The sequence below is a fragment of the Capra hircus genome, chromosome 3, assembly GCF_001704415.2.
Source record: "Capra hircus breed San Clemente chromosome 3, ASM170441v1, whole genome shotgun sequence".
NCBI lineage: Eukaryota > Metazoa > Chordata > Mammalia > Artiodactyla > Bovidae > Capra > Capra hircus.
The window spans coordinates 103,729,367-103,754,823 of record NC_030810.1 but is presented as its reverse complement, the minus strand read 5'-3'; the positions used below and the strand labels follow the sequence as shown (position 1 = coordinate 103,754,823).

General features: G+C 38.3%; 1 protein-coding gene across 1 annotated transcript in view; it reads left to right on the top strand.

The window, feature by feature from the left end:
• The window catches only part of NUP210L (nucleoporin 210 like), an 89,676-nt gene that overhangs the window by 35,659 nt on the left and 28,560 nt on the right, over positions 1-25,457 (top strand). Inside the window, 10 exon segments of the mRNA XM_013977080.2 lie at positions 113-268; positions 3,506-3,704; positions 5,976-6,121; positions 9,559-9,780; positions 10,711-10,884; positions 18,012-18,204; positions 22,424-22,512; positions 22,865-22,969; positions 23,251-23,352; positions 24,918-25,046. Coding sequence (XP_013832534.2) covers positions 113-268; positions 3,506-3,704; positions 5,976-6,121; positions 9,559-9,780; positions 10,711-10,884; positions 18,012-18,204; positions 22,424-22,512; positions 22,865-22,969; positions 23,251-23,352; positions 24,918-25,046 — 1,515 coding nt within the window.

Sequence of the window (25,457 nt, the reverse complement as noted above, 5' to 3'; positions counted from 1 at the left end):
ATTGTATGGTTTTATTGTTTCCTAAACTTTATTTCATGAGATTTTACATCTTCACTTAAATTCCACTTTCCCCCTTATCCTAATTAAATATAGGGTTGTATTTTTTTCATAGGTAGAAGGTGGCAGTGGCAACTTTACCTGGAACTCTTCTAATGAAACAGTGGCCATGGTAACCACTAAAGGAGTGGTGACAGCGGGCCAGGTGAGGGGAAACAGCACTGTTTTGGCCCGAGACGTACAAAATCCCTTTCGGTATGGGGAAATTAAGGTGAGCAACTTTCCAAACGATCTTCATATCTCCTCTGAGACATTGTTGTCTAAATTTAATTATCAGTTCAGTTCAGTCGCTCAGTCGTGTCCGACTCTTTGCGACCCCATGAATTGCAGCATGCCAGGCCTCCCTGTCCATCACCATCTCCCGGAGTTCACTCAGACTCACGTCCATTGAGTCAGTGATGCCATCCAGCCATCTCATCCTCTGTCATCCCCTTCTCCTCCTGCCCCTAATCCCTCCCAGCATCAAAGTCTTTTCCAATGAGTCAACTCTTCGCATGAGGTGGCCAAAGTACTGGAGTTTTAGCTTTAGCATCATTCCTTCCAAAGAAATCCTAGGGCTGATCTTCAGAATGGACTGGTTGGATCTCCTTGCAGTCCAAGGGACTCTCAGGAGTCTTCTCCAACACCACAGTTCAAAAGCATCAATTCTTTGGCGCTCAGCCTTCTTCATAGTCCAACTCTCACATCCATACATGACTACTGGAAAAACCATAGCCTTGACTAGATGGACCTTAGTCGGCAAAGTAATGTCTCTGCTTTTGAATATGCTATTTAGGTTGGTCATAACTTTTCTTCCAAGGAGTAAGCACCTTTTAATTTCATGGCTGCAGTCACCATCTGCAGTCATTTTGGAGCCCCCCAAAATAAAGTCTGACACTGTTTCCACTGTTTCCCCATCTATTTCCCATGAAGTGATGGGACCAGATGCCATGATCTTCCTTTTCTGAATGTTGAGCTTTAAGCCAACTTTTTCACTCTCCACTTTCACTTTCATCAAGAGGCTTTTGAGTTCCTCTTCACTTTCTGCCATAAGGGTGGTATCATCTCCATATCTGAGGTTATTGATATTTCTCCCGGCAATCTTGATTCCAGCTTGTGTTTCTTCCAGTCCAGCGTTTCTCATGATGTACTCTAGTAACACATTAAAGTTTTTTCTTTTTCAAGTTGATTATTTTAAAGTGACCCTCAGGAGTTCCTTAGTTGTCCAGTGGTTAAGACTTTGCACTCCCACTGCAGGCGACACAGGTTTGATCTCTGGCTGAGGAACTAAGATCTTGCATGCCGCAGTGGTGCAGCCGAAAATAAATAAGTAAAATAATGCTCAAATTGAGTCTTACAGTACATATTTCTTAAATATTCCTGGACCTGGGTTGAGTCCAGCTTTACTTAATAACCAATTATTTGATGTTTTTATTTGTTTCTTCATCTTTAAAATGGGGATTATAGTATCTGCCTCAAAGGGTTATTGCCAGAATTAAATGAGATGGTGTTTACACCTGTGCTGGGAATATATTCACTGCTTAATGTTATCTAGTTTGTTACTGTATTTTGTTATTATTATCATGTATTTATCATGTATATGAACTTTATAGATACTTTGTTTCTAGTCTCATTTTTTGTTGTCTATCTTGTTTCTATAAGATTGAACTACTTTTTACTATGTTATATAACCATTTTCTATTTTCTCCCACTTTTAATAAACATTAATTTATGTTGTCTTTCCCTGCAGACTACTTAGCATGTGTGTTATCATTCAGTGAATATTTATTGAATACTAAGGAGGTACTTAACACCATGCTAGGTATCATAGGACCTTCAAAGAAATAACATGTCATCCCTACTTTAAAGTATCTGAATCTAGCTAAGAAGATATATTAATGTGAAAAGTTAAATAACATTTTTAGGAAGTGATATTTGAGGTATTTTAAAGCAGTATATGATCTAAAGCTACTTGAATTATAGAGCAAAAGTACTATTCGTTAATAAAAGAAAATCCTTGTGGATATGACTATTCGAGGCTATCATGAAGAGGTGGGGACTTGAATAAGACTTTGTAGGATGGAGCCAACCTAAGGCCTGAGGGTCAGACTCAACTTGCTGCCTTTCTAGAAAATAAAGTTTTATCAGAACACAGTTATTCATTTATGTGTTCTCTATAGCCACTTTCAGGCAATAAGTACAGATTTGGGTAGTTTACAAGTCCGTGTGATCCCCAAAGCCAAAAATATTTGCTCTCTGGCCCTTTAGAGAGCATTGCTGACCTCTGCTGTCAACAGTGGGAAGCCAAGGACTTCCCTGGTGGTTCAGTGGCTAAGACTCCATGTGCTCAAAGCAAGGGGCCCAGGTTCTATCCCTGTTCAGGGAACTAGAGCCTTTATGTTGCAACTAAAGATTCCATGTGGTGCAACTAAAGACACACAGAACAGTGACCAAAGAAAGACTCTGTTCTTTTTCAGAAGAGAAAACAGAAATATTTTAGAAATATTTATTTCTAAAAATAATTTTAGAAAACAAAATTATTGTTTTCTAAACTCTTGTAATGCTTATCATTTTCTACTAATAGTTTATTTTATTTAAATGTTCACTCCCCTTTAAAAAGTCCATTCAGGCTGCTATAACAAAATACCATAGATTGGGTGGTTTATAAACAACAGAAATTGATTTTTCAATGGTTTTAGAGGCTGAAAAGTCCAGAATCAAGGCACCAATAGACTCAGTGTCTGGTGAGGAAAAGCATTCTGTTTCATAGAAGACTATATTTTTTGCCTTAACTGCATATGGCAGAAGGGACTAGGGAGCCCCAGGGGTTCCTTGTTTAAGGGCATTAATTCCATTTGTGGGAGCTCCACTCTCAGGACCTAACCACCTCCCAAAGGCCCCATCTCCTAATACCATCACTTTGGGGGTTAGAATTTCTACACATGAATTTGGAGGGAGACCTTCAATCTATAGCAAAAAAGAAAAAAAAAAAGCTTTTTTTAAGATATCAAGAAAGAGTGTTTTATATCAGAGGTCAGAAAACTTTTTATATAAAAAAGATCAGATAGTAAATGTGTTAGTATTTATAGGACACATACAGTCTTTATCTCATAGTCGTTTGTCATTGTTGCTTTTTATTTTACAACCCTTTAAAAGACCATTCTTAGTTTACAAAAGTCAAGAAAATTGTGCAGTGCTCATATTTGCCAGACTCCCACTGAGAGGTATTACATGCCTTAGAGAAGTTGATTGATTAAGGAATGAAGTGAGTGACAGGTTCAGCACCTAACATACACACACAAACACCCATATATGCATATAAATGATGCATAGTTTCTGTTTTTATATGTAAAACATATGCATATATATATGTGTGTTATATATATGTATGTTTAAATATTTAAGGAATGCTTTTGTCTAAGATTTTCCTAATGTAACTTTCATGAAAGATTAATTTTTTTCCCCTCAGATACATGTTCTGAGACTGAACAAGATGGAACTGTTACCATTTCATGCTGATGTAGAGATTGGCCAGATTATAGAAATCCCCATTGCAATGTATCATGTAAATAAGGAAACCAAAGAGGCCATCGCATTCACAGACTGCTCTCATTTATCCTTGGATTTGAACATGGATAAGCAAGGAGTCTTTACTCTTCTCAAAGAAGGTAAGAGTAGGCTTTTTATTTTTTCCTTTCTTTGTCTTTGAATTAAAGGACCAATCAACGATTCAGAAACTATGAATTATAGTCTAAACTCACATACTGGGGATTCCATAGTGGTCTAGTGATTGGGACTCTGGGCTTTCACTGCCAAGAGCCTGGTTTTAGTCCCTGGTGGGCTTCCCTGGTGGCTCAGATGGTAAAGCATTGCCTGCAGTGTGGGAGACCTGGGTTCAATCCCTGGGTCAGGAAGATCCCCTGGAGAAGGAAATGGCAACCCAGTCCAGTACTCTTGCCTGGAAAATTCCATGGACAGAGGAGCCTGGTAGGCTCCAGTCCATGGGGTTACAAAGAGTCAGAGACGACTGAATGACTTCACTTTCTTTTGGGGAACTAAGATCCCACAAGCCGCAAGGTGCAGCCAAAAAATTTAAAAGTTAAATTCACATATTACCTTTCTTAATAATACTTTTATTTATTCTGTCAACTGCCTTAGGTATTATAATGTAATGTTAGAAACAAAGGCACAGAAATAGAATAAAATGTCCAGAGTTCATTGTGGCCAGACAATATCAGTTTTTAGTCATATCAAGGCCGTCTCTTTCCAGCTGCAAGCTCTTTTCTTCTTTCTTTAATTATGTACTATACCTCTTTCTAAAAGGAATTTAGTGCCATTTAATGTATACATATATTAAATTTATTCTAAAAAAGAAAATATCTTTTTAATAAGAAAAGAATATGAATAAACTATTCATAAAGATCAGTATCATTTACTGTAATGGAACTTCATACTTGATCCTGATCACCATCGTTTTTTCAGTAATAATAGTAGATAGTTACTATTAGATAGTTACTATTAGATGTTAATAGTAGATAGTAACTATTAGATAGTTACTAATAGATGTTACAGTAGTAGCATCTAACATTTATTTGGCATTTACTATTTGCCAGGCTCTATTATGAATACTTTTCACATATTAACTCATTTAATTCTCACAATACATCGTCTCTGACTCTTGTGACCCCATAGACTGTAGCCTGCCAGGCTCCTCTGTCCATGGGATTTTCTAGGCAAGAATACTGAAGTGGGTTGCCATTTCCTTCTCCAGGGGATCTTCTTGACCCAGAAATTGAAGCCAGGTCTCCTGCATTGCAGGCAGATTCTTTACCAACTGAGTTACAAGGGTACGAGGGAAGCCCTATACATCCATAAGGTTGATGTCAACTTGGACTTCTCTTTTACCCTTGCTAATTATGCTGTATAATATCTCACAGCTCACCTCAGTTCGTAGGCTCCCCATTTTTAGGCCTTCATTATCTCTCACTGAGACTGTAGCAATATCCTCCTAATTCTTCTTGCCTTTGATAATCATGGCTACAAGATAGATCTTCATGAAACTCAATTTCAATATTAATTTTCCTGCTCAAAAATTTTGAGAAGCTTTTCATTGCTACTGGACAACAGCCAAAATCCTTTTAGTTTAGTATTCAAGGCCCTCTACAATATAACCCAGCCTACTTTTTGGAACTTCATTTGGAACTTTATATGAAGGTTTGGCCTCATATAAAGCTCTGGCTAAACTAACTATAGTTAAAATTTCCCATGTATTTCTTTCATATACACATTTGCATCTTATTTATATTTCTATCTTTGTTCATTTATTTGTCAGCTTAAGATACCCTCTTCTACATATCTAAGGGGGCTTCCCAGGTGGCTCAGTGGTAAAGAATCCACCTGCCAATGCAGGAGACACAGGAGACATGAGTTCAATCCCTGGGCTGGGAAGATCCCCTGGAGGAGGAAATGGCAACCCACTCCAGTATTCTTGCCTGGAGAATCCTATGGAAAGAGAAGCCATGGGGTTGCAAAGAGTCAGACATGACTGAGAGACTGAGCATGCATGCACATATATAAACCTTTCTTGATCTTTCCAGCTAAAAATAATTATTCTGTTTTCTAAACTTTTGTAATGCTTATCATTTTCTACTAATAGGTTATTTAAATGTTCACACCGCTTTTAAACTATATGTGCCTTGAGGTCAGGATTCTTGTTCATATTGGTATCCTTACCTTACATAGAATTGTCTTTTACATGATATAAATCTGTTAATAGAAAGAACATACTTTTATATATCAACTTAATATAAATAATTGGTATAAAATAGTGTATAAGATTAAGAATTTTTTGATATATTAAAATTCTTATATTTCTATAGACTGATTTCCTTGAAGATTGATTGCCTATTACCCTACTGAAGTCATTTTTTGATTTGCAGGTATTCAAAGACCAGGACCAACACACTGTTCTAGTACACATATAGTAGCCAAATCTCTTGGCCATACTTTGGTAACAGTTAGTGTGACTGATTATGAAGAGTACTTGGAAAGCAGTGCCACATTTGCTGCTTATGAACCCCTAAAGGTGAGATAGTTCATTCTAAGGAATTGGCATATCTTTTCATGGACCCTACTATGTCTACTTGGGGACTTCCTAGCTATCTGTGATCTCTATTAAAGATCCGTGATATTTGTGTTCTTCCTTACTCAACACTCTCTTGTTTCTAGATCTACAGCACCCTCATCAAATTTCAGTATCACAAAGGTTATGCTCTTATGTTTCTGCCACAGAAATATTTGTAAGATGTATTAGCAAATTTTAGATATTCCCCTTTCTTTCCTCTTTTTTTACAGAGGTATAAAAAATTATAGTAAAGTACAGTAATCTTAAGGTACTATTTGAATTTTCACATATGTATGTATCTTTGTAACATTACCCTGTCTAAGATATAGAATATTAGTATGCTCTATTTTTTGAACTTTGATGTTGGAGAAGACTCTTCAGAGTCCTTTGGACTGCAAGGAGATCAAAGCAGTCAATCCTAAAGGAAATCAGTCCTGAATATTCAATGAAAGGACTGATGCTGAAGCTGAAACTCCAATACTTTGGCTACCTGATGCGAAGAACTGACTCATTGGAAAAGACCCTGATGCTGGGAAAGATTGAAGGCAGGAGGAGAAGGGGACAACAGAGGATTAGATGGTTGAATGGCATCACTGACTCGATGGACATGAGTTTGAGTAAGCTCTAGGAGCTGGTGAAAAACAGGGAAGCCTGTTGTGTTGCAGTCCATGGGGTCACAAAGAGTTGGACATGACTTAGCAACTGAAGAACTGATTAGTATACTCTCTTTTGAAGAACTCAGAAAGAAAGCGTTCCATACCAGGGAGAGAAGTCAATTATCTTTTTACCCTTTATACTTATGAACTCTCAGCACAACAGTCATTATTTTGGACCCCAAAGACTGGCCATTAAAATTGGGAGATTATGACAGGTGGCAGTTCAAAATAAAAGTAGATAGAGCCTGGCATGCTTTCTACATATTTGAATTCTTCAGGAACTAAAATTGATGTCTGCAAGTTCCTGCTGATACATACTGGCAAACCTGACTCAATGCCTCTTGCAATGAGGAGGCATCCATAGAGGAAATGTTAACATTGGTGAAAGAAGCAAGATAAGTTGTTATATTGAAAAAGGTAACTTGTTCATTAAAATGTGCATTTTTGAGTTGGCCTCTTTGCACATTGTGCAGCCTATTTATTTATTTTTGGCTGTACTGAGCCTTTGTTGTTGCATGCAAGCTTTCTCAGGGCTTCTGTTTGTTACGGCGTGCAGGCTTCTCACTGTGGTGGCTTCTCTTGCTGCAGAGCACAGGCTCTAGGCCCTCGGGATTCAGCGGTTGCTGCACATGAGCTCAGTAGTTGTGGCACATGGCCTTAGCTGCCCCACAGCACGTGGGATCTTCCTGGACCAGGGATTGAACCCGTGTCCTCTGCACTGGCAGGTGGATTCTTAACCACTGGACCACCAGGGAATTCCCCAGTCTGTATTGAACATACAGTCTGAGCATATTTTATTCATCCTCTTAGTGGTTGAATTATCCTTCTTGCCTAATTAAGTGAGAGTGCTTGGCTGCAGCTCATTGTCATTTCATAAGGTTTTGTCTTAGTTTTATCATTATCCTTACCCTGCTCTATTTTTACTGAATGTCTCACAAATCAGATCTCCCCTAAATGAAAACTCACCTTAAAAGAAGTAAGATGATTTTCTATTTCTACCTAGTGCTTTGGTCATATATCTTTTTTTTTTTAGCTACTGAAAAATATATGTATGATTTACTTTTGTTATCAATATTATGTTTTAGTACATGATATAGTTCTCAGTTTGTCCTTATGTATCAGTCCAATTCAGTTGATCTGATTAGTTTTAGACTATATACATCTAGGAACAAGGAATAACTCCAGTTTTGCTTTCTCAGGGAAACTTTCCATGAAGCCCCTGACTAGTTTAATTTCTTCTATTTGAGGTTTGTTTGGCACTCTCTGCTGTGCCTTTTTGTAACACTCATTATACTCTTTACCTACTTCAGATCTGCCTTTTCCAGACTATTAACTTCACTGTGAGGCAGGGCTTTATTTTGGCTTTCTGTTGGTATTACTATATCACCAGCAGGCCATCAATGAATACTTATTTAATTGAATTATGTACACATTTTCAAGAGAATACTGCCATTAGAGGAATTTTAATGTTAATAGTATTCAGTATATATGAATATGTGAATATTCAGTATATATGAATCATATATGTATATGATTGACTAGTTCAGAGAAGAAATACTAAGACATAGTTTGCTTACATTTTTGAAATGATTGCTTCAACTATATATTTCATTTTGCAACTTAGTCACTGTTATAGATACTGTGTGCCATACAAAACTAACCTACACTTTGAGAATACTCCATTCCCCTAAAACCAGTTTCCTCATCTATAAGCAGACTACAACTCCTCTGTATACTGGAGTGAATAATACCTGTCTTGACTACCTCTTAGGTGAGAGTTCTTTGAGAAACAGATGAACTGTATAGATGTATTATATTCAGATTTTTATGGTGAGAATTCTTTGATACTTCAGTAAAATATCCACTTAAAATTCTTATACAGGGTCTTCTCTGGTGGTCCAGTGGGTTGAGAATGCGCCTGCCAATGTAGGGAACATGAGTTCAATCCCTAGTATGGGAAGATCCCATGCGCTGCCGGGCAGTTAAGCCTGTGTGCTGCAACTACTGAAGCCCGGGCACCTAGAGCCCATGCTCCGCAGCAAGAGAGGCCATTGCAATGAGAAGCCTGCACACTGCAGCCAAAAATAAAAAATAAATAAAATTCTTATGCAATATGACAGATGGTACCTAGACACTGTGATTATTTTACAGTGTATACAAATATCAAATCATTATGTTGCACACCTGAAACAAGTATAATGTTATATGTGAACTATACTTCAAGTTTTTTAAAAAAGAAAAAGTGTTTATGCAATTAGTTATTCAAATGCCTCTTATGTGTCCAACATCATACTAAATTCCACTGAGGAAGAGAGATTCTTTTAAAAATTTGGGGTATAAAATAATCTTTTCTCTTAAGTTTATGTAACTAGAGAGTTAAGAAGAATTATCAGATGTATATTTATGAAGATTTGACACATTTAAATAGCATAAGGGAATAAATAAGTATACAGATGAATGGTAGTGATAAATGCTATAGGAGCTTAGAGGATATAGAAGTAGTTGTGGTCTGGAATCATTAGACAAATTAATGGATAGGGTGACACATGAATTTGGTTGAATGATAGGCGGGATCCAAATTAGAGCAGAGATTGAGAACCATTCCAAATAAGAGGCATGACACACATGTCTCCTAATCTGGGAATTAAGTCTACTGTCTTTTACATTATAACCAGTTTTTCACTTTAGAAAACTGTTGAATTCTCTAACCAATTAGGGACTAATTTCTTTAAATGTCATCAGGCTCTAAACCCTGTGGAAGTGGCATTGGTGACATGGCACTCTGTAAAGGAAATGATATTTGAAGGAGGCCCTCAGCCATGGATCCTGGAACCTTCACGATTCTTTCTGGAGCTGAGCGTGGAGAAGACAGAGAAAATTAGAATAACACAAGTCCGACTGCCAGCTAAAAGAAAACAGAATCAGTACATCTATCGGGTCCTGTGCCTGGATTTAGGGGAACAAGTAGGAAAATGATCTTTTCTAACACTTCTTTCAGCAACAGTACGCTAAGTCTTTCGTCTTTCTAGCCATCCCTTTTCAGCTGCTAATTGATTTAGTTTATGGACTAGATAGGAAAATTCTAATTGTTGACTAAGAGATCTGTTTTTTCAAACCTTACTATTCTTTAAATGAACCCAAAGGTTTTGGTTTGCTCATTTGAGAATTCTAACAGTTCACTAACCAAATAGTTCAAGATCTTTTTGTAGCAGGGAGTTTATTTCAATCATTTTATCACTATAATTCAACTCTTTGTTGTATAGACTAGAGGATATATAGTTTTTCATCTCCAAAGAATGTGAGGAAGGGAAATTTTAAGTGTCATCTATGTTATTCAATTTTGAAGAACCAGTTGGATCTTTGCTGATATGAGTAATTAATATATTTCCCTTTATCGGTTGAATTCATTTTGATTATTTTTAGAAGTAGTGATGGCTTTAACCACAGCTACACCTTGGTAGACCAAGGCCAATAACACAGGTTTTCAGATTGACCAAGATTGAGACTGTAATGTATGACTATGATGCATAGCCCAGCTAACCAATCCTCAGGGAATCCATGTATGATTTTAACTTAGTAAGAATTGTGTTATATTCAAATGAGGTTCATTTTAATATCTCTAGTGAACTCTACTGTATAGTATGACTAGCTACTAATGATTTCAAGCCTAGTTACCCCCTTTTGAAGCTCTCTAACTTTTTGTTTTTATATCCTGTTATTCATTAGTATTTATATCAGAAATGAGTTGAAACACAAATTAGTTTTTACCAACTGGTAACAAAGGTTTGGTGAAGGAAAAGACTGAAGTAATTGGTCAGTTAGATTTTTTTTTTAATGTTCTCTTTGTTTCTATGATATCAGGTGTCTACCTCTTGCGCTTGTGTTTTCTTAAAGATCCTGACATTTCAGATTGGAAATCATCCAGGTGTCCTGAACCCTAGTCCAGCTGTAGAGGTTGTGCAGGTACGCTTCCTATGTGCCCACCCTGCCAGCATGTCTATAACTCCAGTATATAAGGTGCCAGCTGGTGCCCAGCCATGTCCTCTGCCACAGCACAACAAACAACTGGTAAGTATGGTGTTTTCAACCAACTTGCCCTTTGTCTCCCATGCTTTGAGATAAATGGTTGGAAACACAGCTTTTGTCTTATTGAATTTAAGGAAACTCTTTTATTTGTTATCCAGTCTCTGATAGTGTCTGAGAAGTGGTTATAGTTGGCTATACTTAGTGACAGTGACTATGCTTGTTGTACTTAGGTGCATGCATGCGAACTAAGTCACCTCAGTCTTGTCTGACTCTTTGTGATCCTATGGACTGTAGCCCGCCAGGCACTTCTGTCCATGGGATTTTCCAGGCAAGAACACTGGGGTGGGTTGCCATGCCCTCCTCCAGGGGATCTTCCCAACCAGGGATGGAACCCGCATCTCTTCTGTCTCCTGTATTGATAGTCAGGTTTTTTACCACTAGCGCCACCTTATGACAACAGACGATTGAGAACTCTAAATAACTACCAAAAACAAACAAACAGACAAACAAACAAACAAACAAAACAAAATGATAAATAAATAAGTAACTACCAAATTGTTTTGCTAGTGTCCTTCCCTACTAAACCTTTTTATTAGCATTATCAGTAACATATCGAATTCACCTCTACTCCAAACTGATATGAAAACTAGTGATAACCAATAATGTAGCTAGAAGTTAGGCAACAGGGATTGAAGAATAAATGAGTTATTTAACCTAGAAACTAGAACATTAGAAAGTGAAAGTGAGTGTTGCTGCTGCTGCTGGTAAGTCACTTCAGTCATGTCCGACTCTATGCGAACTCATAGACGGCAGCCCAGCAGGCTCCCTCGTCCCTGGGATTCTCCAGGCAAGAACACTGGAGTGGGTTGCCATTTCTTTCTCCAATGCTCTGTGACCCCATGGACTGTAGCCTACCAGGCATCTCTGTCCATGGAATTCTCCAGGCAAGATTACTAGAGTGGGTTGCCATTTCCTTCTCCAGGGGATCTTTTCGACTTAGTGATTAAACCCAGGTCTCCTGCATTGTGGGCAGATTCTCTACTGTCTGAGCCACCAGGGAAGCCCAAACTATACACTAAATGAGGTTAACTATGATTTCAAGCATAGGAGAAAATAAGTCATTTCTGAGATTTTGCAGAACAGAACAATCCATTAATTATCCCCATTTTACAGATGAAGAAACTAAGGATCCTAAAAGTTGAGTAATTTTCCCAAGGTCATAAAGCTAGAAAGTAGGATCTTATGTCTAACTCCAAAACACATTATTAACTTTTTTTGCTACACTGCCTTTTCATTGTAAAAGAACATATGAGATGTTGCAGGTTCAGGAACTCATTTTTTTTTTCAGACCCAAATTCAACATTAAATACTATTATTTGAACTTTATAAATTATTCACTTTTTTAAAAAGCACTTGAACTTCCCTGGTGGTCCAGTAGCTAAGACTCCAAGATCCCAATGCAGGGGATTCTGATCAGTGTGTAATCTATTTACAATTAGCATAATTACTGATAAGGTTGGATTTATAGCTACCATTTTACCATTTATCGTATGCTTTTTTTGTTTTTTCTATTCTTCCATTTCTTCCTTTTTTGTGTTAAGTAGATATTTTATAGTGTATCATTTTAATCCTCTTGTCCTTTCTTTTACTATATTATTTTAAGTTATTTTGTTAGTTATTAGCCTAAGGATTATAATTAACATGTTAACTTTTAAGAAACTAGTTTGGAATAATATCAACTTAATTTCAATAATGGTTGAAACCTATTATTTCTATAAAGCCCTATTTCCTTTTCCCTTCTTTAAGCTGTTATTATCATATATCTTTATACAGGTATGCTCATCAGTCACAATTGTTGCTTTATGCATTTGTATTTTAAATAAGATAGAAAAATAATTACAAGCAAAAGTATATTTATACTGTTCTATATATTTACCTATGTAGTTATTGTTACTAAACTCTTATTTCTTCACGGGGTTTCAAGTTACTGTCTAGTGACCTTTAATTTTATCCAGAAGGACTCATTTTAGTATTTCTTGTAGGGCAGGTCTACTAACAACAAATTCCCTCTATTTTTGTTAGATCTTGGGCTTCCCTGGTGGCCCAATGGTAAAGAAACAGCCTACCAATGCAGGAAACACAGGTTTGATCCCTGATCTGGGAAGATCCCACATGCTGTGGAGCAGCTAAGCCCGTGCTCCACAACTATTGATCCTGTGCTCTAGAGCTTAGTAGCCACAACAACTGAAGATGGGTCCCATGCTCAGCAACAAGAGAAGCCCCTGCAGTGAGAAGCCCTGGCACCACAACTAGAGAGTGCCCCCACTCGCCACAACTAGAGAAAAGCCTGCACAGCAACAAAGACCCAGAACAGTCAAAATAAATAAATAAATTTATTTTTTTAAAAAAAGAATCCTCCTGCAATGCAGAAGACGTGGGTTTGATCAAGGGGTTGGAAAGATCCCCTGGAGAAGAAAATGGCAACCCACTCCAGTATTCTTCCCTGGAGAACCCGGTTCAAAGAGGAGCCTAGCAGGCCTCAGTCCCTGGGGTCACAAAGAGTTGGACACGACTAAAGTGAGAGCACACATGCGAGAATGTCTTAATTTCTCCTTCATTTTGAATGATTATTGTCCTTCATATAGAATTCTTGATTGGCAGTCTTATTCTCTCATCACTGGTTTCTATGATTTCTGATGAGAAATTAGCTGTTAATCTCATGGAGGATCCCTTATAAATGATAAGCTCCTTCCTCTGTTTAATAATTCTGTCTTTCTTCTAGACTGGACAGTCTGATTATGCAATGTCTACAGATGGTGACTGCAGCCATGAAATTAAAATATGCTTACTCCTTGGAAGAAAAGTTATGACCAACCTAGATAGTACATTCAAAAGCAGAGACATTACTTTGCTGACTAAGGTCTGTCTAGTCAAGGCTATGGTTTTTCCTGTGGTCATGTACGGATGTGAGAGTTGGACTGTGAAGAAGGCTGAGCGCCGAAGAATTGATGCTTTTGAACTGTGGTGTTGGAGAAGACTCTTGAGAGTCCTTGGACTGCAAGGAGATCCAACCAGTCCATTCTGAAGGAGATCAACCCTGGGATTTCTTTGGAAGGAATGATGCTAAAGCTGAAGCTCCAGTACTTTGGCCACTTCATGCGAAGAGTTGACTCATTGGAAAAGACTCTGATGCTGGGAGGGATTGGAGGCAGGAGGAGAAGGGGACGACCGAGGAGGAGATGGCTGGATGGCATCACGGACTCGATGGACATGAGTCTGAGTGAACTCCGGGAGTTGGTGATGGACAGGGAGGCCTGGCGTGCTGCGATTCATGGGGTCACAAAGAGTCGGACACGACTGAGAGACTGAACTGAACTGAAATGCAAATCTCTTTGATTTTTCCTACTCAAGGTTCTTTGAGATTCTTGGGTGTTTAGAGTAGGTGTTTTACATCAAATTTGGGAAGTCCCTAGCCATTAGTTTTTCAAATATTCCTCCTTCCTTTTTTACCCCTCTCTTTTCTTCTAGGACTTCCATTTTGCATATATTGACACTCTTGGTGGTTTTCCATGGGTCTCTGATGCTTCCATTTTCTTCATTCTTTTTTCTTCCCGTTCATCACCCTAGTTGAAAAAAGATGTCCTTTTCATTATAGGGGACTGGAATGCAAAAGTAGGAAGTCAAGAAATACCTGGAGTAACAGGCAAATTTGGCCTTGGAGTACAGAATGAAGCAAGGCAAAGGCTAATAGAGTTTTGCCAAGAGAACCCACTGGTCATAGCAAACACCCTCTTCCAACAACACAAAAAAACACTCTACACATGGACATCACCAGATGGTCAATACCTAAATCAGATTGATTATATTTTTTGCAGCCAAGGATGGAGAGGCTCTGTATAGTCAGCAAAAACAAGACCAGGAGCTGACTGTGGCTCAGATCATGAACTCCTTATTGCCAAATTCAGACTTAAATTGCAGAAAGTAGGGAAAACCACTAGACCATTCAGGTATGACCTAAATCAAATCCCTTATGATTATACAGTGGAAGTGACAAACAGATTGAAGGGATTAGATCTGATAGACAGAATGCCTGAGGAACTACAGACGGAGTCCATGACATTGTACAGGAGGCAGGGATCAAGACCATCCCCAAGAAAAAGAAATGCAAAAAAGGCAAAATGGTTGTCTGATGAGGCCTTACGCATAGCTGTGAATGGAAGAGAAGTGAAACGCAAAGGAGAAAAGGAAAGATATACCCATTTGAATGCAGAGTTCCAAAGAATAGAAAGGACAGATAAGAAAGCCTTCCTCAGCGATGAATGTAAAGAAATAGAGGAAAACATCAGAATGGGAAAGACTAGAGATCTCTTCAAGAAAATCAGAGATACCAAGGGACCATTTCCTGCAAAGATGGGCTCGATAAAGGATAGAAATGGCATAGACCTAACGAAAGCGGAAGATATTAAGAAGAGGTGGCAAGAGTACACAGAAGAACTATACAAAAAAGATCTTCATAACCCAGGTAATCATGATGGTGTGATCATCAATCTAGGGCAAAACATCCTAGGATGTGAAGGCAAGTGGGCTTTAGGCAACATCACTACAAACAAAGCTAGTGGAGGTGATGGAATTCCAGTTGAGCTATTTCAAATGCTGAAAGATGATGCTGTGAAAGTCCGGCACTCAATATGCCAGCAAATTTGGAAAACTCAGCAGTGGCCTCAGGACTGGAAAATTTCAGTTTTCATTCCAATCCCAAAGAAAGGCAATGCCAAAGAATGTTCTAACTACCACACAATTGCACTCATCTCACACACTAGTAAAGAAATGCTAAAAATTCTTCAAGCCAGGCTTCAACAGTACGTGAATCATGAACTTCCAGATGTTCAAGCTGGATTTAGAAAAGGCAGAGGAACCAGAGATAAATTGCCAACAAAGCAAGAAAGTTCCAGAAAAACATCTACTTCTGCTTTATTGACTATGCCAAAGCCTTTGACTGTGTGACCACAACAAACTCTGGAAAATTCTTAAAGAGATGGGAATACCAGACCACCTGACCTGCCTCTTGAGAAATCTGTATGCAGGTCAGGAAGCAACAGTTAGAACTGGACATGGAACAACAGACTGTTTCCAAATAGGGAAAGGAGTCCGTCAAGGCTGTATATGGTCATCCTGCTTATTTAACTTATATGAAGAGTACATCATGAGAAATGCTGGGCTGGATGAAACACAAACTGGAATCAAGATTGCCAGGAAAAGTATCAGTAACCTCAGATATGCAGAGGATTTCCCTGGTGGCTCAGATGGTAAAGCATCTGCTTACAATGTGGGAGACCCGGGTTCAATCCCTGGGTCGGGAAGATCCTCTGGAGAAGGAGATGGCAACCAACTCCAGTACTCTTGCCTGGAAAATCCCATGGACAGAGGAGCCTAGTAGGCTACAGTCCATGGGGTCACAAAGAGTTGGACACGACTGAGCAACTAAACTTTTCAAACTTTCAGATATGCAGATGATACCACCCTTATGGCAGAAAGCAAAGAAGAACTAAAGAGCCTCTTGATGAAATTGAAAGAGAAGAATGAAAATGTTGGCTTAAAACTCAACATTCAGAAAACTAAGATCATGGCATCTGCTCCCATCACTTCATTGCAAATAGATGGAGAAACAGTGGAAACAGTGTCAGACTTTATTTGGGGGGGGGGGCCTGCAAAATCACTGCAGATGGTGACTGCAGCCATGAAATTAAAAGACTCTTGCTCTTTGGAAGAAAAGTTATGACCAATCTAGACAGCATATTAAAAAGTAGAGACATTACTTTACCAACAAAGGTCCACCTAGTCAAAACCATGGGTTTTCCAGTAGTCATATATGGATGTGAGAGTTGGACTACAGTGAAAGCTCAGTGCCAAAGAATTGATGCTTTTGAACTGTTGGTGTTGGAGAAGACTCTTGAGAGTCCCTTGGACTGCAAGGAAATTCAACCAGTCCATCCTAAAGGAAGTCAGTCCTGGGTGTTCTTGGAAGGACTGATGCTGAAGCGGAAATTCAAATACTTTGGCCACTCATGCGAAGAACTGACTCATTGGAAAAGACCCTGATGCTGGGAAAGATTGAAGGCAGGAGGAGAAGGGGATGACAGAGGATGAGGTGGCTAGATGGCATCACCGACTCAATGGACATGAGTTTGAGTAAACTCCGGGAGTTGGCGATGGACAGAGATACCTGTTGTGCTGCAGTCCATGGGGTCTCAGAGTCAGACACGACTGAGCAACTGAACTGAACTGATCTTCAAGTTTTCTGATATTTTCTTCTGCGTATTCTTATCTGCTGTTGAATTAATCTAGTAAAATTTTCATTTCAGTTATTATAATTTTCAATTTAGAATTTCTTTTTGGTTCTGTTTTATAATTTCTATCTCTTTACTAATATTTTGTATATGATGGTACATCATATTTATGCTTTCCTTTAGTTATTTAAACATGGACTTCTTTTGTTCTTTGAAGAAAACAGTTGATTAAAAGCCTTTATCGAGTAAGTCTAGTGGCTGGGCATCCTCAGGGACAGTTTCTAGTAACTGCTTTTTTCTTTTCTCCTACGTATGGGTCCTACTTTCTTGTTTCTTTGCATTTGTAATAATTTTTAATCGAAAACTTGACATTTAAAATAAAATGAAGAATCTGAAATCAGATTCTTCCACTAATCAGGTTTTGTGATACTGGTTTTCATTGTTGTTTGCAGCGGCTGTTTGTTTAGTGACTTTCCTGCAGTAGTTCTGTAATGTGTTATTGTTTGTCCTCTTTGTTAGCTTTGTGGACATAAATTCCCTTAAATCTAGGTCTATGTGGATATAGATTCCCATAAATTTTTGTTGGAATTACATTAAATTCATATATAAACTCAGAACAACTGAAATTTTTATGATGTTGAGTCACCCTGGCCATCCTGTCCAAGAGCATATGAATATCAAAATCAAATTTAGATTAAAAAATTTAAACAGGTATAAAAGACATTTGGGGGGCATTTGGGGAAATTGAAATATTGGCTGTATAATACATAACACTGAATTAAGTTTAATATTGTTATGTATTATAATACCTAGCTTCAGAAATATCTTGCCACCTCTTGAGCTATTGTTTTTTTTCTTTGCTTACTTTTTGTTTTCATACAGATTCCTGTATCAAGCCTGAGAGATACAGTCCTAGAACTGGCAGTGTTTGATCAACACAGGAGAAAGTTTGATAATTTCAGTTCACTAATACTAGAATGGAAGTCCTTAAATGAAACACTAGCTCATTTTGAAAATTATAATTCAGTGGAGATGGTAGCAAAGGATGATGGCAGTGGACAGACCAGGCTACATGGTATTGTAAACATTTATAAATCTTTTTATATACCTACTAAATGGTTATGCACTACGTATTTCCCTGTGCATGAGAGTTTATTTATCCTATCTCACCTTTCATCTTCAATCTTTGTAATTTTTAGAAAACATAAAGGTAAATTCCCTTGTTTGGAAAGTTAGGGTCTAGAGTTCAACATTCCTCACAAGAACACAAAACTAAATTAATTTTTAAATGGACTGGTTGCCTATTATTTGCCTAAAACTTTGGAAATATTATTCAGTTGTTAGCCAGTGTTTATTGAGTGACTTCTACATGTAAGGCCCTCTGCTTGGAGGTTTAATGGTAAATGAGACACTCACAGCCTCTGCCCTCATAAACTTACAGTCCAGTTGGGAAAACCAGACTTTAAACATTACAATTGTGTTAGATGTTCTGAAGTGAAAATGTGGGGTGCATTTATAACAGAAGAACCTAACTTAGTTTAGATCAAAGAAGGCTGCCCTGAGAAAGTAACATTTACTCTGGTAAGGCAGAAAGAAGAAATAGAAAGAATGAACTAGATAAGTCAAGTGAGACTTACTTAGAGAGAGAGCAAGAGGCACAAGATGAAATTCTAAGAGGGCAAAAAGCCCTCATGGGCAGTCACTCATCAAGCCTCTGCTGGTATCACATTTGCTGAGGTTCTGTTCCCCAAAACAAGTCACCTGGCCAAAACCAGAGTCTTGGTGGGCCAGGACTACTCAAGAGCATGGATACCACTGCAAGCCATTAGTATAACAATCTGAGTGCATGCTCAGTTGCTTCAGTCAGCTCTGACTCTGCTACCCCATGGACTGTAGCCCACTAGACGCCTCTGTCAATGGGATTCTCCTGGCAAGAATACTAGAGTGTGTTGCCATGCCTTCCTCTAGGGAATCTTCCTAACCCAGGGATCAAACCCACTTCTCCTTCATTGGAGGCAGACTCTTTACCACTGAGCCACCAGGGAAGCCCAATATAACCATCTAACACAAATTGATCCCAAAAGTGAAGAAGAAAATGGTTCAAAGGATAATTTTAGGTTTCTGGTGTGAACATTTGGTAACCATTTTTTTTTAAAAAGATTTATTTGTTTTATTTTTTGGCTGTGGTGAGTCTTCGTTGCTGCACACAGGCTTTCTCTAGTTGCAGCCAGCAGGGGCTCTTCTTCATTGAAGTGTGCGGGCTTCTCACTGCAGTGGCTCTTTTGTTGCCAAGCACAGGCTCTAGGCACACGGGCTTCAGTGGTTGCAGTTCATGGACTCAGTAGCTGCAGCTCACGGGCTCTAGAATGCTGGCTCAGTAGTTGCGGCACATGGACTTACTTGCTCCACAGCATGTGGGATCTTCCTGGACCAGGGATCAAACTGATATCCCTGGCATTGCAGGGTGTGTTCTTAACCACTGGACCACCAAGGAAGCCCACCATTCATTCTTTTAACTTTGAATTTTATATTGGAGCATAGTTGATTAGCAATGTTGTGTTAGTTTTCAGGTGTACAACAAAGTGATTCAGTTATACATGTACATGTATCTATTCTTTTTCAAATTCTTTTCCCATTTAGGTAACCATTCAGTTGAGTAAGAAATACCAGAGAGGAACTTCCCTGGTGGTAGTTAAGAATCCACCTGCCAATACAGGGGACACAAGTTTGATCCCTGATCCTGGAAAATCCAACATGCCACAGGACAACCAAGCCCGTGTGACGTGACTACTGAATCCACGCCTAGACCCCATGCTCCGCAACATGCATCACAACGAAGAGTAGACCCCACTCGCCACAACTAGAGAAAGCCTGCTCACAGCAACAAAGACCCAGCACAGCCAAAAATAAAAAATAAAAAGAAACATTAGAGAAATAAGATTTAACCTTTTCCTTACCCTCAGGGAGTTTATAAGTGAAAGTGAAGTTGTTCAGTCATGTCCGACTCTTTGCTACATGGACTGTAGCCTACCAGGCTTCTCTGTCCATGGGACTTTCCAGGCAAGAGTACTGGAGTGGGTTGCCATTTCCTTCTCCAGGGGATCTTCCAGACCCAGGGATAGAACCTGGGTCACCTGCATTGCAGGTGGACTCTTTACCCTCTGAGCCACCAGGGAAGAAGCTCCCTCCACCAGGGAGTTTATATACTCAGGACCAATTTAAGGGCTTAACTACATACTATATCATAGTACTAATATGTATATGATGCTATAACATTAAAATACCAATAATATGATACAGTTAATGTAAAAAGTGGTAGGGAAGAAAGAGATGCTTGTTATACCCTGTAATGATGAATCACCAAATACCATCCATTTTATTTTCTAAATGTTTTTTTTTTATTTTATCCCTTCCTCTCTAACTTCATCACTAATATCCTCATAACCTCTATCCTATTTCACCGTAGTAGCCTCCTAACTGATCTCTGTGTGTCTCTCCTACAGTCTAATCCATCCTGCATACTACTGTCTGGAATGATCCTTCTAAAGAATAAATACAAAACTCTGTCTTAAAATTCTTTTTAAAATAGTTTAAGTCTAGTAATTTATTGAGCTCTTATGATATGCCAGGTACTACATTAAATACTTTATATACTTTTTAATTTTATCTTTTAATTTTTTTTTTTTTTTTGCTGCACTGGGTCTTAGCTGTGGTGGCTGGGCTTTCTCTAGTTCTGGCACGACGGGAGCTTCTTTTGTGGAGCATGGGCTCTAGAGTGGCAGGCTCAGTATTGTGGCTCCTGGGCTTAGTTGCCCCACAGCAAGTGGGATCTTAGTTTTCTGACGAGGGGTTGAACCCACTTGCATTGGAAGGTGGATTCTTAACCATTGTACCATAAGGGAAGTCTGATATATACATTCTTTCTTGCTATCCTCATTGCAGTTATGGGAGACTGACATATTATCCCTGTTTAGTAAGTTTACTCCTTCATTAAACATTTATTGAGTTCTTATTATATTCTAGGCTGAGTTTTAGGCCCTGAAATCACAACAAGAAATAGATGAAGCCGCAAGCTCTCTGATATCGTAGCCTATAGTATAGTCTTAATTATTGGCTGTACTGTTACCAGTGTTGTCACAGTGTCTTTCCGGATACATCCATGCAGCTTAACATACCAACCCATACCTGCTCTTTGGCTTCACCTTTTATTACCACCCACATGTTTCTACACTTTTCTCAAACTCAATGACTTTAGATCCTTAACCATGATGAGACGAGCCTTGTCATTCCTCTTTCCTTTGCAAAAGTTGTATTTTCTCTCTCTCTTTTTTAATTTATTTTTTTGATTTTTGCATCTTTGCTTAGCTAAACTCTTCCTCTAGTAATCTAGGAATTTTCTGTTCTTCTATATTCCCCGTCTAAGGAGAATGTTCCTTCTTTGTGCTCTTACATATTCTGTATTAGGTGCTTTGTACATACTTCTATATTGTATTGCATTGGTTGGTTTACCTCTCAGCCACCCTCCTAAGCTGTGGGTTTCTCTGGAGGTAAGAATAGTGTTGTCTTCATCTCTGTATCCTAATTACTGCCATAGTACCTAACATATAGTAGACCCTTAATTAATCTTTGTTTTGAATGAATGTATGTAAGATCATGAGAAAATGTTCTGCAGATTTATGCATGATCATCATTTATTGAGAATATAATAAGAATTGACCTCAGTAAAGTGGCAGATTCATGTTAGTTAAATTGAAAAGAATAAATGAGTAAAGCAAGGTCAGATTATAGATGGCTTCAAATACCAGTTTAAGTAAGGAGTTTGAATTGCTCTAATAAGGACTAGTTAGCCATTTAAAATTTTTGAGTAAGGGACTGCCATAACATTTACATACACATAACAGTTTAGAAGCATAAAAAGTCCCAAAGGACTTTCTCTTTATTTCTCACTTCTATTTTTAAATCAAACAAAAATTTCCCCATACACTACTGTCAGCTTATTTTTGGACTCACAAGCCATTAGAACTGGAAAGAATTTTAGATTTTTGCCTCTCAATCTCCCATTTAATAAAGGAACTGAGAAATGAACATTGCCCAAGGTCAGCAAAATCAGCACAAAACCTCAGTTTTCTGTTTCTTTTATATTTCCCTAATCACTGTGTGTGTGTGTGATTTTTTTTTCTCCCTCCAATAAAATACCATTTGGAAAAAATTATGGTAGAGTTTGGTTCTCTGGGGACCCTTTTGTATTTTATGTGTTATTGTTTCTCACAGGGTATTTTTCTGCATGTCTCCAGGTCATCAGATCCTTAAAGTACATCAGATAAAAGGGACTGTACTCATTGGAGTCAGTTTTGTGGGCTATTCAGAGAAGAAAAGTCCAAAGGTAAGTGGAGGCTGTTATGTGAAAAATATTAATGAACTGAAATTTAAGACTTCTGCAACCCACTCCAGTGTTCTTGCCTGGAGAATCCCAGGGACAGGGGAGCCTGGAGGGTTGCCGTCTGTGGGGTCGCACAGAGTCGGACACGACTGAAGCGACTTAGCAGCAGCAGCAGCAGCAGAAGCCTATAAATATAGCTGATGTAAATATAAATACAACTGATGTAAATCTGAGAATTATGCACCTTTGTGGATTGTGTTGTCTTTGGCACTTGAAAGAGTATTGGAATCCTTATGCACTGAGATGAGGAATTAAAAGTTTATATTTACCATTATGGTTCTTATTACATGTCTAGGAACTTTCCAACCTGCCCAGGTCTGTGGCTGTGGAGCTGCTCCTGGTAGATGATGTAACAGTACTGCCTGAGAATGCCACCATCTATGACCACCCTGATGTGAAGGTAGGAGCTGTATGGAATCGTGTTGGAGGGGAGAGTTCTAGGTTATTAAAATTAACAGTATAAATAAAAAAAGCTCACTTATGTGTTAAAAATCACTGATACATATATAATGTATACATAATAATTATCCTTAGCACTAATACTTTAATAATTATATTTGGTCTTTGGTCTGTTGATTTTAATCTTTTAATGTCATACTCTTTCTTAGGTAAGTGGAAATTACTTTGAAATATTTACAATCCAAAGGGAATGGAATATTATTTGTCTTGATTTTTCCATAGGAAATATTTAGCCTTGTGGAAGGATCTGGTTATTTTTTAGTCAACAGTAGTGAGCAAGATATTGTCACAATCACTTACCTGGAAGCAGAAAGCTCTGTCCAGGTGAGTTCCAGAAATATCCCCAGATTGATGGTCTCAGGTCAAAGCTCATTCTTAGGAGAATGATTGGAAAAATTTTATTGGGCATTTCAAACTTATTATAAAGAATAACATTTGTCTCTTTTTCTTTTTTTAACCTATGTAGATTCTTAAACAAAAAAAAGAGTTTTGTTTTTTTTTTTTTTTTGTAACTACCTATAGAAGGAAATGGCAACCCACTCCAGTATTCTTGCCTGGAGAATCCCATGGCCAGAAGAGCCTGACGGGCTACAGTCCATGGGGTCGCAAAGAGTCGGACACGACTGAGCGACTGAGCATAGCATATAATATGGGGAAATGTTTGGTTCTGATTGAGTGGAAACAGTGTAGGAGACATCTAACTATAAGATTTCCATTAAAACAAGGTTCAGAAAGAGAAAAACAAGTATCATATATTAATGCATATATATGGGAATTTAGAAAAATGGTTCTGATGAACAGAACCATTCTGTGGACACAGTCGGGAAAGGTGAGGACAAATTGAGTGGGACAAATTGAGAAAGTGGGACAGTGGGACAAATTGAGAAAGTAACATTGTCATATATACACAATCATGTGTGAGAAAGACACTTCGTGAGAAGTCACTAAATAACACAGAGTCCAGCCTGGAACTCTATGATGAGCTAGAGGGGTGGGTTGCTGGAGGGGAGGGAGACTCAGGAGGGAAGGGATATATATATATATATATATTTATATATATATAATTATGGTGATTCATATTGTTGTACAGCAGAAAGCAACACAAAATTGTAAAGTGATTTTCCACCAATTAAAAAACAAATAAAAAATTTAAAAAGAAGGTTAACTTTTATACATTTCAAAGCACAGAACTATGTGCGTAGTTAAATATACTAATGACTATATAACTTGAGTATATGGTGTTTTCAGCCAGATATGGCAACTCAAAATATTAATCTGACTCCATAGTCAATATGCCAAAGGATTTTCTTTTAGTTGACTTGCAGTAATAAAAAGTGTACCTTAAATTAACATGTGTATTTATTTCCTTCAAAGAGCTCAAAGGAATTTAACTTACTGTAGTCATAATGTTGCTTTTTAAAAGGGGAGATTGAGGCCCTGTGTGCCAGCAAAGGATGTAAAAAACCATACTGCTGTGCAGGAGCTGTATGTAGTACAAGAAGGAAAAACAAAGTATCAGTCCACCCTGTGCTCTCTCTCCCTACTTGTGATTGCAGTGTAAATGTACCTGATTTTCTTCCTGAATCCTTTCCCTGTTCATAATTTAAAAACTGGCTATGTATGTTGGATTCTGCTTGAAATCAGTCAATTTAAACTCTGCTGTTTATCAGTTAATAAATATTTGTTAAGGGTACATATTTTGCCACAAACTGAAGCATCACTTTAAGGGGACATATTACGCTATGCCTGAAACTTATAATGTAACTTCTCAGAGTTCCTATCACAAACAAAGTAAGATATTGTATTTTCTACTTGGGATGGAAATAATTGCTCTGATTATGCTTGGAGCATATTTGCTTCTTTATCCAGCTGCATCTTCTTCCCTCTAGTTAGTTCCATTGCATCCAGGAATTCTCACCTTGGAGGTCTATGATCTGTGTTTGGCTTTCTTGGGTCCAGCCATGGCTCACCTCACCGTGTCAGACATACAAGAGCTGGAGCTTGATCTGATTGACAAGGTAAGAAATGTTTGCTCTATCTCTTAAGGGAAGCAGGTGTCATTCTCACTCACTAGTGTCACTTAATATAGTCTGTGCTCAGCTACTGTGTGTATTTGCCAGGCCCTTTGATAATGTTAATGGAAATACCTGCCCTTAAAGAACACCATTCCAACATTAATCATGATGAAGACAGAGTGTTAAAGAACAGCTTAAAAGAATACACATGCTTCTGCTGCTGCTATGTCACTTCAGTCATGTCCAACTCTGTGCGACCCCATACACGGCAGCCCACTAGGCTCCCCCATCCCTGGGATTCTCCAGGCAAGAACACTGGAGTGGGTTGCTGTTTCCTTCTCCAATGTGTGAAAGTGAAAAGTGAAAGTGAAGTCACTTAGTCGTGTGCAACCTTTAGTGACCCCATGGACTGCA